At 46.1% G+C, this 16,162-nt stretch overlaps 1 protein-coding gene across 6 annotated transcripts in view; it reads left to right on the top strand.

Moving 5' to 3' along the window:
* Positions 1–16,162, top strand: part of TET3 (tet methylcytosine dioxygenase 3) — a 105,942-nt gene that overhangs the window by 80,395 nt on the left and 9,385 nt on the right. For all 6 annotated transcript variants that reach the window (XM_082642144.1, XM_082642143.1, XM_082642145.1 and 3 more), the window contains 3 exons: positions 5,256–5,349; positions 13,296–13,504; positions 14,693–14,843. In XM_082642144.1, coding sequence (XP_082498270.1) covers positions 5,256–5,349; positions 13,296–13,504; positions 14,693–14,843 — 454 coding nt within the window. The remainder of the gene's footprint in view (positions 1–5,255; positions 5,350–13,295; positions 13,505–14,692; positions 14,844–16,162) is intronic.

Below are 16,162 nucleotides of genomic sequence, written 5' to 3'. Positions count from 1 at the left end.
CTAGTAGGTCTGCGTCTTTATTCCCATCCTGCCCCTAGGTTCTTCATGACCTTTTTTTTTTTTTTTTTAGATTCCATATGTATGTGTTAGCATATGGTATTTGTTTTTCTCTTTCTGACTTACTTCACTCTGTATGACAGACTCTAGGTCCATCCACCTCACTACAAATAACTCAATTTTGTTTCTTTTTATGGCTGAGTAATATTCCATTGTATATATGTGCCACATCTTCTTTATCCATTCATCTGTGGATGGACGCTTAGGTTGCTTCCATGTCCTGGCTATTGTAAATAGAGCTGCAATGAACATTTTGGTACATGACTCTTTTTGAATTATGGTTTTCTCAGGGTATATGCCCAGTAGTGGGATTGCTGGCTCATATGGTCGTTCTATTTGTAGTTTTTTAAGGAATCTCCATACTGTTCTCCATAGTGGCTGTATCAATTTACATTCCCACCAACAGTGCAAGAGGGTGGGTTCCCTTTTCTCCACACCCTCTCCAGCATTTATGGTTTGTAGATTTTTTGATGATGGCCATTCTGACTAGTTTGAGGTGATACCTCATTGTAGTTTTGGTTTGTATTTCTCTAATGATTAATGATGTTGAGCATTCTTTTTGGCCAGCGATTTTTGTGAGGAGTCTTGACACTATTGTTTACAGGTTGAGGGCTGCAGGGGAGTCAAATGTACAAGTTTGATCTGGGACAGTTTTTATGTGTGTTTGTTTTTTGGTAACGATTTTGCAAGATTGCTAGACAGCTCTCTCAATAACTTTTAGTTATAGAAGAGTATGTTTTGAAACAAGGATTAAGAGATAATGATAAAGTTGAGATTTGTCCTTTTTTTTTTTTTGTCATTGCTTTAAAAATAACAGCCAAGTGTAGATTCTTCAGAAACTGATCCAAGGGAGGAATTCCTCTCAAGACCAGGAATACTTGTGTTTTTCCTCAGCAACTGGTTTATTTTTATCTTAAGGGCCTTGTAAATCATGGAACAGATTGTGTTTCCATCTTTATGTTGGCTGCTAGTAAGCTTAGAGCCAGATTTGTGTATCCTCATTAGGAGGAACGTAATTTCTCATCTTTGGCCTGTGGGAGCCTATTCAGGTTCACTCCTGAGTCCTTCTGACATGACCCTAAGGAGTCTTCATTAGCTTCCTTGATTTCTCATGTGATGAAATGTTCTAGGCTCATCTCTTAAGAATATGCACAAGATCCCACCGTTTGCATTTTGCATAACAACATCATGTCTGTCTGTTTCCCCCTTTACTCTGATTTCATCACCTGTTATTTTTATCACATAGACATCTTTTTAAGCTCCTTCTGGAACAGGAGGGGAATGAATGATTGCTGAAAATCACCTGGAAGGGGGTCTAGTTTGTGAATGACCCAGGCCGTCTCTTTCTCTAGACTTCCCGCCCAACCCTTACTCTGCAGGACCACTCCGCTGCCAGGAGTTGGCCAAGGCAAGGAGGGAAGAAAACTGAAATCCAGGGGATGTTGGTGCTTTTAGTTTATCTGGGAAAGACTGTGAAAGGAGGAGGCTGAAAGCAAGTCCTAAAATATTATCAGATTTGTTAATGGGTTCCATACCTCCTGGGTACCCAGGTCCTTGTTGTCATAGATAATTGGAGTCAGGTGTTCAAACCCATATCTGAGAATGGCCTGCTGCACAGGGCCACACATGTCCTCGAACTGGAAAGGGGATTCTCTGCAGCCTAGGAGTTCATTAAATGTTCATTCTAGGAATGAAAGCACCAGCACCATGCCAGCAAATCCTCTGAGTTTGGGGGAACTGGTCTCATTAATGTGTGATAGAGGTAACCCTGAAGAATCACAACTTTAGATCAGCGGTTATCAAGCTTGAGCATGCTTCAGGTCTCTGGAGGACTTGTGAAAGTACAGATCGCTGGGCCCCACCCCAGAGTTTCTGACCCAGCAGGTCTGGGATGGGACCTGAGAGTCTGCATTCCTCCCAAGTTTCCAGGGGATGCTGGTCCCAGCACCACCTTTGAGAACCACTGGCTAAGACAATCAAGTTACCCTTTAGAATAAGGTTTCTGCCTACCCTTCCAGGCCTAGTTTAGGGTCTAGGAGTTCACCTATATGAACGCCTCTTAATGATAGGCCAGACAGTAAGACATTTAAGAAAAAAGAACTAAATCCAGAGTTGGTTGGTTGTCTTTAAACACAGAGACAGTTCTGGTTAAAAAGAAAAAAAATTCTAACTGATCAGACAGTGCTTGGCCCTTTTATTTGCTCTCAAATGTGAAGTTCACTACAGGAAGCATTTCTCACAAGGATGGGACGGTGGGGAAGGTCTTGGTCAGAAAGCCTAGTCTGTGTCCTCAGCTCACCCTCCTGTGGGGAACACGACATCCTGTCCATTCCAGTGAGAACAGTATGGTCACCTCAGGTTGTTCTTCCCACAGCGACCCCAGGACACACTGAGTGTCCAGGCTCTGCGCTCCTGATAGATGCTTGTGGAGCTGAAAGTTTTCCAGGAACCAAACAAAAGCAGCACTATCTGGTCTTTTCCTCTTGAGCCAGACCATGCTATATAAACTCCCCAGAGTCCTGTCTCCAAACACATTCTATAAGGGACTAACATAGCCTTAGAATTTTAATGTGGCAGTTATCAGCTTTTCACCTCATTCCTGAGGTCTTGAGTGAAATAGAGAACATTGAACTCAGAGAAACCTTAGATCATCATTTTTTTTGTTTTTGTTTTGTTTTTTGGGTTTTTTTTTTTTTTGTGTGGTACACAGGCTTCTCACTGTTGTGGCCTCTCTCGTTGCGGAGCACAGGCTCCGGACGCACAGGCTCAGCAGCCATGGCTCACGGGCCCAGCCACTCCACGGCATGCGGGATCCTCCCGGACCGGGGCACAAATCCGTGTCCCCTGCATCGGCAGGCGGACTCTCAACCACTGTGCCACCAGGGAAGCCCAGAAGCATTTTTTTTAATATTTGTTTTCTTTTCCAATTACAAAAATAAAACATGTCTATAAAAGGCTGTTTTTAAAAAGTCTAGAGTGAATAAAGCTCTCATAATTATCCTTCTTAGAAGAAAATTTTTTTTTAAAGTTTGACGCTTACGTTACTATTTTTTCTAAGCATTTACGAAGATACACATATGTATATAGAGAAATTTTGAACAAAATGGGATCAAGCATACTATCCCCATGTTTGTAGCTATTACCCCTCACCCCACTTAATTTCTTTCGTGTCAGTACATACAATTCTGTAGAATCCTTTTTGACAACTATGTGGTTTTCCATTGCATGGACATTTATTTTATTATGTTTTATTTAGCCAGTCCTATACTGGATATTTAAGTTCTTTCTAAATTTTCTCTTGTTGATGCAACAATGAATATCTTGTTCCTAAATCTTGGTGTATTTGTACAGTTATGTCTGAGGTAGAGATTCCTAGAAGCAGAGTGGATGAGATAAAGAATTATGTGTAACTATATATGTATTTATATAAAGAATATGTAAAACAAAATATGTAGTAGCTGTGATAACATTATCCTCTATTAAATAGTATATTAAAATAATATGCTATGACCAAATTGGATTTATTACAAAATATAAGGATTGTTTGCTTTAGACAGTCTGTTAAAATAGCATACCTTGTTAATTGACCAAAGGAGAAAAACCATTCAATCATCCATGTCCTTAGTTGCTAAAAACGTATTTGATAAAATTGATCGATTCTTGATTAAAAATCCTTAGGACAAGGACTTCCCTGGTGGTGTAGTGGTTAAGAATCCGCCTGCCATTGCAGGGGACATGGGTTCTAGCCCTGGTCCGGGAAGATCCCACATGCCGCGGAGTAACTAAGCCCGTGCACGACTACTGAGCCACGTGCCACAACTACTGAAACCCGCATGCCTAGAGCCCGTGCTCCGCAACAAGAGAAGCCACCGCAACGAGAAGCCCGTGCACCGCAACAAAGAGTAGTTCCCGCTCACCGCAACTAGAGAAAGCCCGCGCGCAGCAACGAAGACCCAATGCAGGAAAAAAAAAAAAATCCTTAGAACAGGAAACCCTTAGCAGAGCCCTTCAAAGTAAGGGAGTCTCTATCTCTATCCCAAAGTCAGCGAGCTTCATGCCCAGGGATGAGTAGTTAGAAACATTTCCAGTAAAGTCAAGAAATAAGCAAAGATGCCTGCTAGTGCTTTGGAAGGGGCTGGCGAGTACAGACAGACACGAGATGGAAGTAGAGGCATGGAAAGTGGAAAGGAGGAGGTGGCCAATAACCAGTACTTGCAGATGATACAATATTGTACTTGAAACTACAAAGCTATTAAAAATCAGACAATTCAGCAAGATGGATGTTTACAGTATTAAGAATAATTAATATTTATTGGGCTCTTCCCTCATGCCAGGAACTTCAGAGTACTTTAATGCACTCCCTGTGGATTATCTCATTTGATCTTTTCCCAAGCCTAGGAGACGGGAACCATTTTTATATCCATTTTACAGATGAGGAAACTGAGGCTTAGAGAGGTTCAGTCATTTGGGCATGGTCCTGTAACAAGAAAGGGCTGTGCTGGCACTCAAGCCCCAGCTCTCTGACCTCCAAGGCTGCACTTTAACCGCCATTGCCCCCAGGTAGCTGTGTGGCCTTGGGCAGGTCAGTTCAGCTCTGGGGGCCACAGTTTCATCACCTCTGAATGTGGTGAATCCCTGAGTGTGTGCACACATGTATGGGCCAGGGCAGGGGTGTGTGCAGGAACCAGACGTGTTTACTGTCCAAGGGAATCTCAGAGCCAGTTTGTACTGGGTTTGTACTGGGTAGGGTCGCTTCCCCCGGCCTCAGCTAGCCGTCCTCATCTGTTCAAATGTCAGTTGGGGATTTTGTTGAAAGAGAATAATAAGGGTTTCCCCATTTGTTTTCTTTTGTCTATTGCACTTTACTGAATTTATAAATAACTAACTCTGCTAACAGGGCTGGATACAAATGCCTGTGTTGAGCCTTGGGTTTGAGTGCTCAGAGGTAATAATCAGAGACCTTCTGCCCTGGAACAGAGCGGAGCCAGGTGGACCAGAGGCCCTGGGAGTCTGTAAGTGGAGCTGTGTCCCCAGAGGCTTTCACACGGAATAAACATTTAAATCTTTCTCCTCCTTCTCTACTGCCCCACACTAACTAGAAACCTTAGCTGAAACGCACCGAGGCTTGCCTTCCTGCCGAGACGTGCTCTCCTTGGGGCTTCAGCTGTGCTGATGGTGCCTTCTATCTCCCTCTCCAGGTACGGAGAGAAGGGGAAAGCCATCCGGATCGAGAAGGTCATCTACACGGGCAAGGAAGGGAAGAGCTCACGTGGCTGTCCCATCGCAAAGTGGGTACGTGTCGAAGCCCCACAGCCCAAGCTGGGCCGGGGAGTGGAGGGTAGACACGTGCGCCGTCCGGGGAGCTGTGAGCCAGCATCTGGTGCTGGTTAGGGGCATCTCCCCCCCGCCTCGGCTGTGCGTCCTCACTCTGTTTAAATGCCAGCCTCTGAGGTCCACGGCTGGCCTTGGAACGGCTCTGGTCATACTCTCAGCTCATACTGCCCCTGTGGTTCAGGGCTGCAGAGGGAGGGAGGAGAAGCAGAAGCTGGAGACGTCATCTTGCTCAAGGCTGAGCCCCACCACAGTCCCTGTGACTCCTCTGCCCGCTTTGTGTGCCCTGGAGCTGCAGGTGTTCCTGTCTCCTGTCCACAAGAACTAAGCCTCTGACTTAGCCTCTGACAAGAGCTGACCCTCTCAGGGTCAGGGACAGCATTGCATCTGTTTTACTTCTGAGCCACTGTTTCCTATAAGGCAGCCTGTGTGTCTTGGCAGAGGGGATGTCAATGACTCAGACCCCAGTTTCACCCAAAGTTTTCTGACCTTGCCCTTCCAGGCCTCATAGAGCACTTTATTTTATTTTTATTTTTATATTTTTTTACATCTTTATTGGAGTGTAATTGCTTTACAATGGTGTGTTAGTTTCTGCTTTATAACAAAGTGAATCAGTTATATATATACATCTGTTCCCATATCTCTTCCCTCTTGCGTTTCCCTCCCTCCCACCCTCCCTATCCCACCCCTCCAGGCGGTCACAAAGCACCGAGCTGATCTCCCCCTGTGCTATGAGGCTGCTTCCCACTAGCTATCTATTTTACGTTTGGCAGTGTATATGTGTCCATGCCACTCTCTCGCTTTGTCACAGCTTACCCTTCCCCCTCCCCATATCCTCAAGTCCATTCTCAAGTAGGTCTGTGTCTTTATTCCTGTTTTACCCCTAGGTTCTTCATGACTTTTTTTTTCTCTTAAATTCCATGTATATGTGTTAGCATACGGTATCTGTCTTTCTCTTTCTGACTTACTTCACTCTGTATGACAGACTCTAGGTCCATCCACCTCATTACAAATAGCTCAATTTCATTTCTTTTTATGGCTGAGTAATATTCCATTGTATATATGTGCCACATCTTTATCCATAGAGCACTTTAGAACCACTGTGGAACCAGTGCCCAGAGCAGCAGCAAGGTTATCAGGTAGCTATTTGCTCAGTGCTTGGTAGGGAGAGTATACATGGAAAATGGAAAGCTCCATCCCTGTGTTCAAACTGCTTATGATGTAGAGACACAGGAAGTAAGATCATGGAGACTTGAATATTCGAGCTTTAACACTGAGAGGCAGACTTGGTGCTGTAGAGTTCAGGGGCAAAAGGGACATGACTGGCAGGAGGAGTGTTCAGGCTGGGTTTCCCAGAGAAGGTGGATATACGTGGGGCTATATTAAATGGGCCAGGAGAAGCTGGGTTTCCCAGAGAAGGTGGATATGCGTGGGGCCATATTAAATGGGCCAGGAGAAGGTAGCAGCATTCCTGGTGAGGAAAGTCATGTTGGCAAAGGCAAAAAGGCTGGGTGAACATACACACGGCTCACTTTGAGTGAGGGATGGTGGTAAGATGACCTTTGTCATCCTCTGTCCGTCTGCGCACATGCCTGTTTTTATCTGGTCTGTACCCCATGCCTTTGCACCTTTATGTTTAACGAAAATAAAAGGTGTCTGAACCTGAACTACCACATATCTATTTGTAGCAATTATCAGACAGTAGTGAAGAATTATCTGGAAAAATCTGAAATACTTAAGAGTATTCACAGGTATGTAGAAGCATGTTGTCCCCACCCTTATGAACGGTGGTCATTACAGTGGGAGGTTGACTATGTCTGCGGCTGATCAGGGTGGGTGTTATCCCCCAAGAGAACCTATTAGAGAAATGGCATTGTCCCTCTCTCCTGCTAATTCAGGCAGTTGTTGAGGAATTCCAAAGTCTTGGGCAAGAAACTGAAGATCCTTGGGGCGTAGGTAGAGATAGGGACTTCTCAGCTTCAGAAACAGCACCTTAAAGAAAGGACACACCTGGCTGTGTGGATGGTGTTGAGGATGAGAACATGCATTTCCAGTCCCCGGACACCCATGGTCAAGCTTTAGCTCTTGACCAGCGCTTGTATGTCTCTGCTGAGAGCTGGGGAGGGAGTTGCCCAGGTAAAGCGTGAGATCAGTTTCTGGGGCTGTGAGAGGAGAGCAGAATGATGGGGCCGGGGGAGGAGCTTGGTCCTCCAGGGTCTGTGGACAGATGCCCAGAGCAGGACACATGTAGCACAAGTGCTTTGTCCAAAGGTTGGAATAACTGTGGGTATCACCAAGTCCGGTGGGGGATGCCAGCTTTGAAAGAAAAGCTCAGATAGAAGGGAATACATAGTGACAGAGAGGTGAGGAAATTCTGTATCTGATGAGTGCAGATAAAAGGAGAGAGGAAAAAATTTTTTTATGAGAAGAGTGGTAGGTCATAGAACTGTTACAGCAGCAAGAGAAAGGCCGTGCTGAGTTGTGGTGTTTTTTTCTTTTCCTTCTTTTATAACCATCTCTCACAATGTGGTGGACTTCTCTTATTTTTTGCCTACACAGCCACCAAATACCCTATGTATTTTGGTTGTAGAGCTCATCTAGAGCTCCACCTCCTTGGAAGTTAGAGAAGAGGCAGGTATTCCCTTTCTCTGCCCCCCACCCCCGAGCAAGTGACCCACAAATGCTAAGAAGGACAGATTACCCTTGGTGGCAGCATGGCATCAAGAGCTCAGGAAGTGGTCCGTGACCCCGGGGGAGTGGTAGCATCCAGCTGCCTGTGGTGGACAGTGCCTTCTGTGGCTCTCCCCACTTCCCCTGTCCCATGTCTAGAGCCTGGGTTTTCTTTCCAACTGGGGTTCATGTCTGTGTTTGCAGCCTGAACCCCCAACCAATACCTTCATTACAAGCAGTGTACCTGACAAGTTCTAGACTTAACCGGCTAGGATCTTGGGGGACAAAGCTGAGGTGCATCATGGATGCCCAGCAAATGTGTGTTGAGAGAATGATCTAAGAAAGCAGTGGGGACTACCCAGAGAGCCTGCTGGTAGTCTCTGATTTTAAGGTGGCCTGTACAAAGTATGGAAGTCACCAAGCATGGGAGTAAGGGAGTGACCCATGAAGCATTCCAAAGGCTCAGAATAAACAGAGGCATGCCAGAAGCAAACACTGCAGACGGGAAAAATGGGCTTTTGGTAGAAGAATCATGGAGATGCTGCTTCGCCAGCCTGTAAAGGTAACAGATCAGAAGGCAGATATTTGAAGACCCTTCAGCGGCATGGTAGAGTAGACTTACTGGGGAACCCCAGTGGTTGGAACTAAGTACCAAGGGTGAGAGTTATGGGGGAATAGCTTTGAGTTTCTGCCTGGTGCTGTTCTAGGTTCAGTGCTCAGGGAATTCCTGCCCAGAATCTAGGTGGTTTGTTTACAATCCTGTGATGGCATGTGAACAGTCTGTGTTGCTGTGCTCGAGTGTGGGTTTGTTCACACCTTACGTTGGCCTTTGACTTTTGCACTTTGTGTATTTCACCCTGCTGGGTTCCTTCATAGAGTGTGGATAGGGAGCTCCGCTTTGTTATAGCTTTTCTGAGTGTACCCAAAGGCCTGTGAGGGTGCCACAGGGCTGTCTGCTCATGCCTAGTCACCTTTATGTGTTTGTCACTCGGGAAACCCAAAGGGCGTGACCTCAATCTCAACTTTGACAGGTCGGGTGTCTCTGTGTGCTCTGAACGTGTGTTGCACATGAGTGTAATTAGTCAATGCACTGCCCGGGCAATGAGCGGAGGTTGACAATAGTGTCTCAGAAACCCTAGTACCTACGATGTGTGCAGATGCCCATGAAATGCCCGGCTCAGTCTGCAGTAGGCCAGTCACACAGGGATATGATTAATGGCACGTTCGTATATTTACTAAGCCACAAAAACAATTTTATAAATAATGATGTAATCGATGTTTCCACAAAGGGTAAGGATGGTGGGCACCATTATTGCTGTGGCTCAAAACAGGAACTCTTGGCCCAGTTATATGTTTTGTTTAGCATACAAGGTGTCCTTTAAATTTTTGAAGCAAATTCTGATACATGCTGCGTCATGGATGAAACTTAAGGACATTATGCTAAGCGAAATAAAGCCAGTTATTAAAGGACAAATGCTGTATGATTCCACTTCTATGAGGCACCCAGAGTAGTCAGGTTAATAGAGTCAGAAAGCCAGATGGTTGTTACCATGGGCTGTGGGCAGGGCAGAATGGAGAGTTAGTGTTAAATGGGTGTAGAGTTTCTGTCTGGGAAAATAAAAAGTTCTGGAGATGGAAAAAGTTCTGGTGATAGTTTGCACAACAACCTGAATATACTTAATGCTACTGAACTGTACACTTAAAATGCTAAATTTTAAGTTACGTATATTTTACTACAATTTTAAAAATTGAATTTGTGGCCTGCCGATGCAGGGGACATGGGTTCGCGCCCCGGTCCGGTAAGATCCCACATGCCACTGAGCGCCTGAGCCCGTGAGCCATGGCCACTGAGCCTGTGCGTCCACAGCCTGTGCTCCGCAGCGGCAGAGGCCACAACAGTGAGAGGCCCGCGTACCACACACACACACACACACACACACACACACACACACACACAAATTGAATTTGGTGTTCCTGTGTTTAAAAGGAGAGATTTCATGTGAAAATCTGGATTTCTGTTTTCTTCTTGCAAAACTGGAAGAGGTAGGTACACTCGGCTGGAGTTCCCACCAGGCAGTGGTCGATGCAGAGAGGTCTGGCTTCCTCCCCTCCCCCGCAGCTCTTTAGCTGTACATCCCGCCTGCTTTCCTTATTGGCATTTCCTGCCCGGTGCCTCTCTCAGCGTCTCCCTGCACTGACATACTCATGACCAAGTCTGTCTCCAGCCCAGACATCTCCTGACCTCCACACCCATTCTGTTGGGGCTGCTTAGAATAGCCACTCCAGTGTTCCAGAGTGCCTCTGGCCTCAGCATGCTCCCTGCTAACCTGCCAGGAAACACTGCCCACACTCACCCACTTTTCTGCACCACAAAACGTGGAAGTGATTTAAGACTTTTCCCTGTCCCTCAGCTCCTATAGTCAGGTGGTCCCAAAGTCCCCTTTCTCCTAAAGGTCTCTAGAATCCATGCCTTTTCCTGTTTCATTCCCCATTGTTCTAGTTCCGACTTCATCTGTTTTGCTTGTGTTACGTCAGTGGTCTCCCCATTTCACCCCTCTCCCGACTATCTGCGCCCCTTTCTGAAGCATGTAGCTATGTATATAAGTGAGCCCCCTGCTTATAGTCCTTTGTAGAAGCCCCGCCTCGAGTCCTTGTCCCTCCTCCTGTCACTCAGAGCCCTTCCCAGTCTCCCCTCTTCACAGGTCCCCACATCTTATCTAGTCACAAAGTTCCCTGGGATTGTGGGGGGAGATTCAGCCACTTCATCCCCCACTCCTGGACCCTTTGCCTTGACACATCTTTGTGTGAGCCAGGACGGTGTTTAGGGAATGAGTGAGGAGGAGAGCAGTGCCCAAGCCCCGTGCTTTTTTTTTTTTTAAACAGCCTTATTGAGATATAATTCACATACCATACAATTCACTCATTTAAAGTATATAGTTCAGTGGGTTTTGGTATTATTAATTTTTTAAAATTGTGTTAAAATATACATAACATAAAATTTGGCATTTAACCATTTTTAAGTGTACAATTCAGTGGCATCAATTACATTCACATTGTTATGCAACCATCACCACAGTCTATTTCCAAAACGTTTTCATCATCCCATGCTGAAACTCTATACCCATTAAACAATAACTCCCCAAACCCTCTCTCTCCGCCATCCCAGCCCGTGGTAACCAGCATTCTACTTTCTGTTTCTATGAATTTAACACGTACAGGTACCTCATGTAAGTGGAATCATACAGTGTTTGTCCTTTTGTGTCTGGCTCGCTTCACTTAGCATAGTGTTCTCAGGGTTCACTCATGATGTAGCATGAGTCACACCTTCGTTCCTGTTTAAGGTTGAGTAATATTCCATTGAGTGGACGTGCCACATTTTGTTCATCCATTCGTCAGTTGACGGACATTTGGGCTATTTCCACCTTTTGGCTATTGCTAGGTAATGCTGCTCTGGCCATGGGGGTACAAGTACCTGTCCAAATCCCTATTCTCAATTCCCTTGGCTGTATTCTTAGTTTTGCCTGGTTATATTTGTTTAAACTTTTGAGGAACTACCAAAAACTGTTTTCCACAGCATCAAGGCCCTTGTTTTTTAACTAAAAACATACAGATATGCACCGTTTTCTCTGCAGATGTTTTAGGACAACATAAAAATCTCTGAATATATTTTGGCTTATAATTTTATCTATGTTTTGGGCTGGCCAAAAGGTTCATTCGGCTTTTTCGGTCAGTTGGCTCTAATAGCATTTAGTTGTCTTTAACTTCATTCGAAACAACTGGATTGTATTGTGACAGCTGTCATATCAGAGTGCATTAAAAAAAAAAACTTATCAAAATTGGTGAATTCTTGTGTAGACATTTTAATATTGAAGATGGAAGGAAAAAAAGCAACATTTTGGCATATTATGCTTTATTATTTCAAGAAAGGTAAAAACACAAAAAAGATTTGTGCAGTGTATGGAGAAGGCGGTGTGACTGATCAAATGTGTCAAAAGTGGCTTGTGAAGTTTCATGCAGGAGATTTCTTGCTGGACAATGCTCCACAGTTGGGTAGACATGTTGAAGTTGATAGCGAATCAAACTGAGATATTAATTGAGAACAATCAACATTACACCACGCGGGAGATAGCTGACTTACTCAGAATATCCAAATCAAGCGTTGAAAATCATTTGCACCAGCTTTGTTATGTGCATCGCTTTGATGTTTGGATCCCATAAGTTAAGCAAGAAACACCTTCTTGACCGTATCCACGTGCGATTCTCTACTCAAACTTAATGAAAACATTCTGTTTTTAAAACAAATTGTGACGGGCGATGAAAAGTGGATACTGTACAATAATGTGGAATGGAAGAGATTGTGGGGCAAGCGAAATGAACCACCACCAACCACACCAAAGGCCGGTCTTCATCCAAGGAAGGTGATGTTGTGTATGTGGTGGGATTGGAAGGGAGTCCTCTATTATGAGCTCCTTCCAGAAAACCAAAGGATTAATTCCAACAAGTAGTGCTCCCAATTAGACCGACTGAAAGCAGCACTTGACGAAAAGCGTCCAGAATTAGTTAACAAAAAATGCATAATCTTCCATCAGCGTAATGAAAGACCGCATGTTTCTTTGATGACCAGGCAAAAACTGTTAACAGCTTGGCTGGGAAGTTCTGACTCATCTGCCATATTCACCAGACATTGCACCTTTGGATTTCCATTTATTTAGGTCTTTACAAAATTCTCTTAATGGAAACAAATTCAATTCCCTGGAAGACTGTAAGAGGCACCTGGAACAGTTCTTTGCTCAAAAAGAAAAAGTTTCAGCAAGATGGAATTATGAAGTTGCCTGAAAAATGGCAGAAGGTAGTGGAACAAAAGGGTGAATACGTGGTTCAGTAAAGTGCTTGGTGAAAATAAAAAAATGTATTTAATTTTTACTTAAAACCCGAAGGAACTTTTTGGCCAACTCGATATTCTTATCCCTAAGTCTATATACATCACCAATGACTCAGGTTTTGTAGTAATTGTTTTTTTTTTAATTTTGCTATTTAATGTTTTTCTTTCCCTAATTATAATGGTCCTTTAGCCTGTGTGGTTGCTGTCGCCAAGGTGTGACGCCCCTGGTACACTGCCCTAAAGATCTGCACCCCCAGGTCTGTTGGGCAGCGGTGAGGGTGTGTGGCATCCATGCAGAGGAGCATGGGTGCCCGGCTCCTGTGATTCACAGCACCCCCGCCCCACCTCCCTGCAGGTGATCCGCAGGCACACGCTGGAAGAGAAGCTGCTCTGCCTGGTGCGGCACCGGGCGGGCCACCACTGCCAGAATGCCGTGATCGTCATCCTCATCCTGGCCTGGGAGGGCATCCCCCGAAGCCTCGGAGACACCCTGTACCAGGAGCTCACCGATACCCTCCGGAAGTACGGGAACCCCACCAGCCGGAGATGTGGCCTCAACGATGAGTATGTGGGCGGTCCCAGTGGGCGGTCCCAGTGGGCAGGGCTGGGGCAGTGGGGTCAGGGCCCCGTGTGTCCTGCAGAGTTAGGACTGTGGTGGAAAGAATGCTTACCTACGGACCTGGCCTGGGGTCTGGCCCTGGCTGGGGAGGGTCTCGTGACTCAGCTTAGCTTTGCTTTCCACCCCAGATTGACTCTGAGGCTCTAATAGTGGTAGCAAGTGTGGAAAAGTGTGAGTGCCCCGCTGATATAAGGCATCAGTGGTACTCACAAGACCTACCCTGATAGGGTCCCCTCCCCCATTTTTTAAATTAAGATATTTTTACTTACAATAAAATTCATCCTTTGAGGTGTACAGTTTGAAGAATTTGACAGATGTTTACAGTCATGTAGCCACTGCCACAATCAAGATATAGAAGAGTTCCATCACCCCCCAGACCCCGCCGTGCCCCTTTATAGCCAGGCGCTTCTCCCCACCCCTGGCAAACACAAGTCCTGTTTCCTGTCCCTGTAGGGTTGCCTTTACAAGAATGTCATATGAATGGAACCATGCAGCATGTAGCCTCCTGAGTCTTGCTTCTTTCCCTGAGCACAGTGTTTCTGAGTTTCATCTATGGATGTGTGTATCAGTAGCTCATTACTTTTCACCACTGAGCAGTATTCCACTGTGTGGGTGTGTCACAATTTGTTTATTCATGCCCCAGCTGGAGGGCATTTGGGTTGTTTCTGGATTTTATTAAGTGTTGAATGGTAAAGTCAGTGTTCATTTGTTTAAAGGCCTGTCAGCCCCTGGGCCTGCAAGAAGCAGGCATGTTCAAACTCTGTGGTTCACATTCCCGTTAGTGTGGTCTGTGTTGGAGCTGGTCAAGGTAGTAGAGTTAAGGCAAAGTGTAAGCGTTATTGGGTTTTTGATTAGATCCTTCCCAGCCATCTCAAGCAACCCGTGTGCTTCTCCCCGCAGCAGACTCTCAGACTTCAGGCTCAGGGGTGGGAGCCAAACAGGCTGCTCGGAGCTGATTCTCTGCCCACAAGGGTGGAGATTTGGGAAAGGAGTTGAGGGCAGGGAAGGATGTCATGGCCGTCACTGGGAGGCCAGTGGATGCCAGGCCTCAACAGGGCCTCCCCCCGAGGGAGGGGGAAAATTCCAGAACTAAAAATGTGCCTCGTATGCCTAACGTGTGATATATGTTGCAGCCGTACCTGCGCTTGCCAAGGCAAAGACCCAAATACCTGTGGTGCCTCCTTCTCCTTCGGTTGCTCCTGGAGCATGTACTTCAACGGCTGCAAATATGCTCGGAGCAAGACTCCTCGCAAGTTCCGCCTCGCGGGGGACAACCCCAAAGAGGTGAGCACAGCCCCGCAGGGAGCATGGGACCCTCCCACTCACCCTGTGCCACCTACTGCCTTTAATAGTCCCGGTGGGACTTAGGATTAGCACACTGTGACTCAGATCTGTAGAAAATGGAACTTCCTTTCTTTTTTTTAAACTGACCTTATCTTGCAGTGAAATAAGGTATGTGGGGTGGAGTGTGGAGGGATACGATGAGTGAAAAATTAGACTCACCAATTACGGGTACCTCAGACTTGCAGTTTAGACAAGTCTCTTGAAGGTAAATGTTCAGATTCCTCACTGGAACTTGACCCTCGTAGAGGGTTATTTCTCCCCTCCATTCTTCTCAAGACATCTTTCTGGGTGTGAGGTGTGGCACCTTCTGGCCGCTGCTGGCTGTCCCGAGGTGTCCCTCTTCCTGCCTGGCTGCTGGGCCCACATCTCTGTGCACTTGTCCAGTTGTCCAGGCCCTTGGTGTCTCCTTGGGGGCCTGGCACGGTCCTCGGGCACTGGACTAGCATCCACCTGCTATGGCCACTAGGCCTGAGGCCTCCTCCCCAACCCCATGACAGCAGGACAAGGGGCCTCAGGGTCTCCTCTGCAGGCCGAGCTTAGGCTGGGAACCAGAAGCGGCAGGTCAGGTAGCCTCCCACTCGGCCACTTCTCTGGTGCCCTAGTTGTGAGGGCCATCCCAAGGGGGTCTCCACTTGGAGTCCAAATGCAAAGCAGGCATAGGCCCGAGTGGTCTCTCTGTCATGTCTCCTCCAGCCTCCCTGCCTTCTGCCTCTGCTAGTGTGAGCCGGGTGCTGGATCCAGGCAATACCTTGGTCCCAGCCTCTACCTTCCAAACCTCTCCAAGCTCCTTTCACCAGAAGGGCTTCCCCATTTTCCAGGGGACAGGGACTCTCCTGGGGCACATTATTTTTATACCACATGTAAATTTCTATGCTCAGACTTCCAAGCTTTGCTTTTCAGAAATAAAAGGAAGCATGTCCAAATTTAGAACCCCTTTTTTCCCCTCAAAGCCCAGCTTTCTATTACACGACCTAGTCTAAGAGTCTGATTTGACACTAGACTTTTACTTATGGCAGTGCCTGGCCTCCCCCAGAAGCAGCAAATGCAGTTGCTTCAATGAATGGAGGAGTCCCAGTGCCACCAGGAACTAGGAATTACCGTGGATGGAAATAATTGCTTTAATTTCTCACAAATACTTTCCCTGTTCCGTCAGCTACCATTTCCTGTGCACTTACTAAGTGCGGGGTACTCTGCCCAGCACCTCCCAGCTGTCTCAGTTAATCTCATGACAGCCTGAGGATCTAGGCCCTGTTACTGCT

Source organism: Mesoplodon mirus (genome assembly GCF_964341445.2).
Source record: "Mesoplodon mirus genome assembly, chromosome: 14".
Taxonomy (NCBI): Eukaryota; Metazoa; Chordata; class Mammalia; order Artiodactyla; family Ziphiidae; genus Mesoplodon; species Mesoplodon mirus.
Note: the sequence above shows the minus strand (reverse complement) of the source record. Positions and strands in the feature narration are given on the sequence as shown.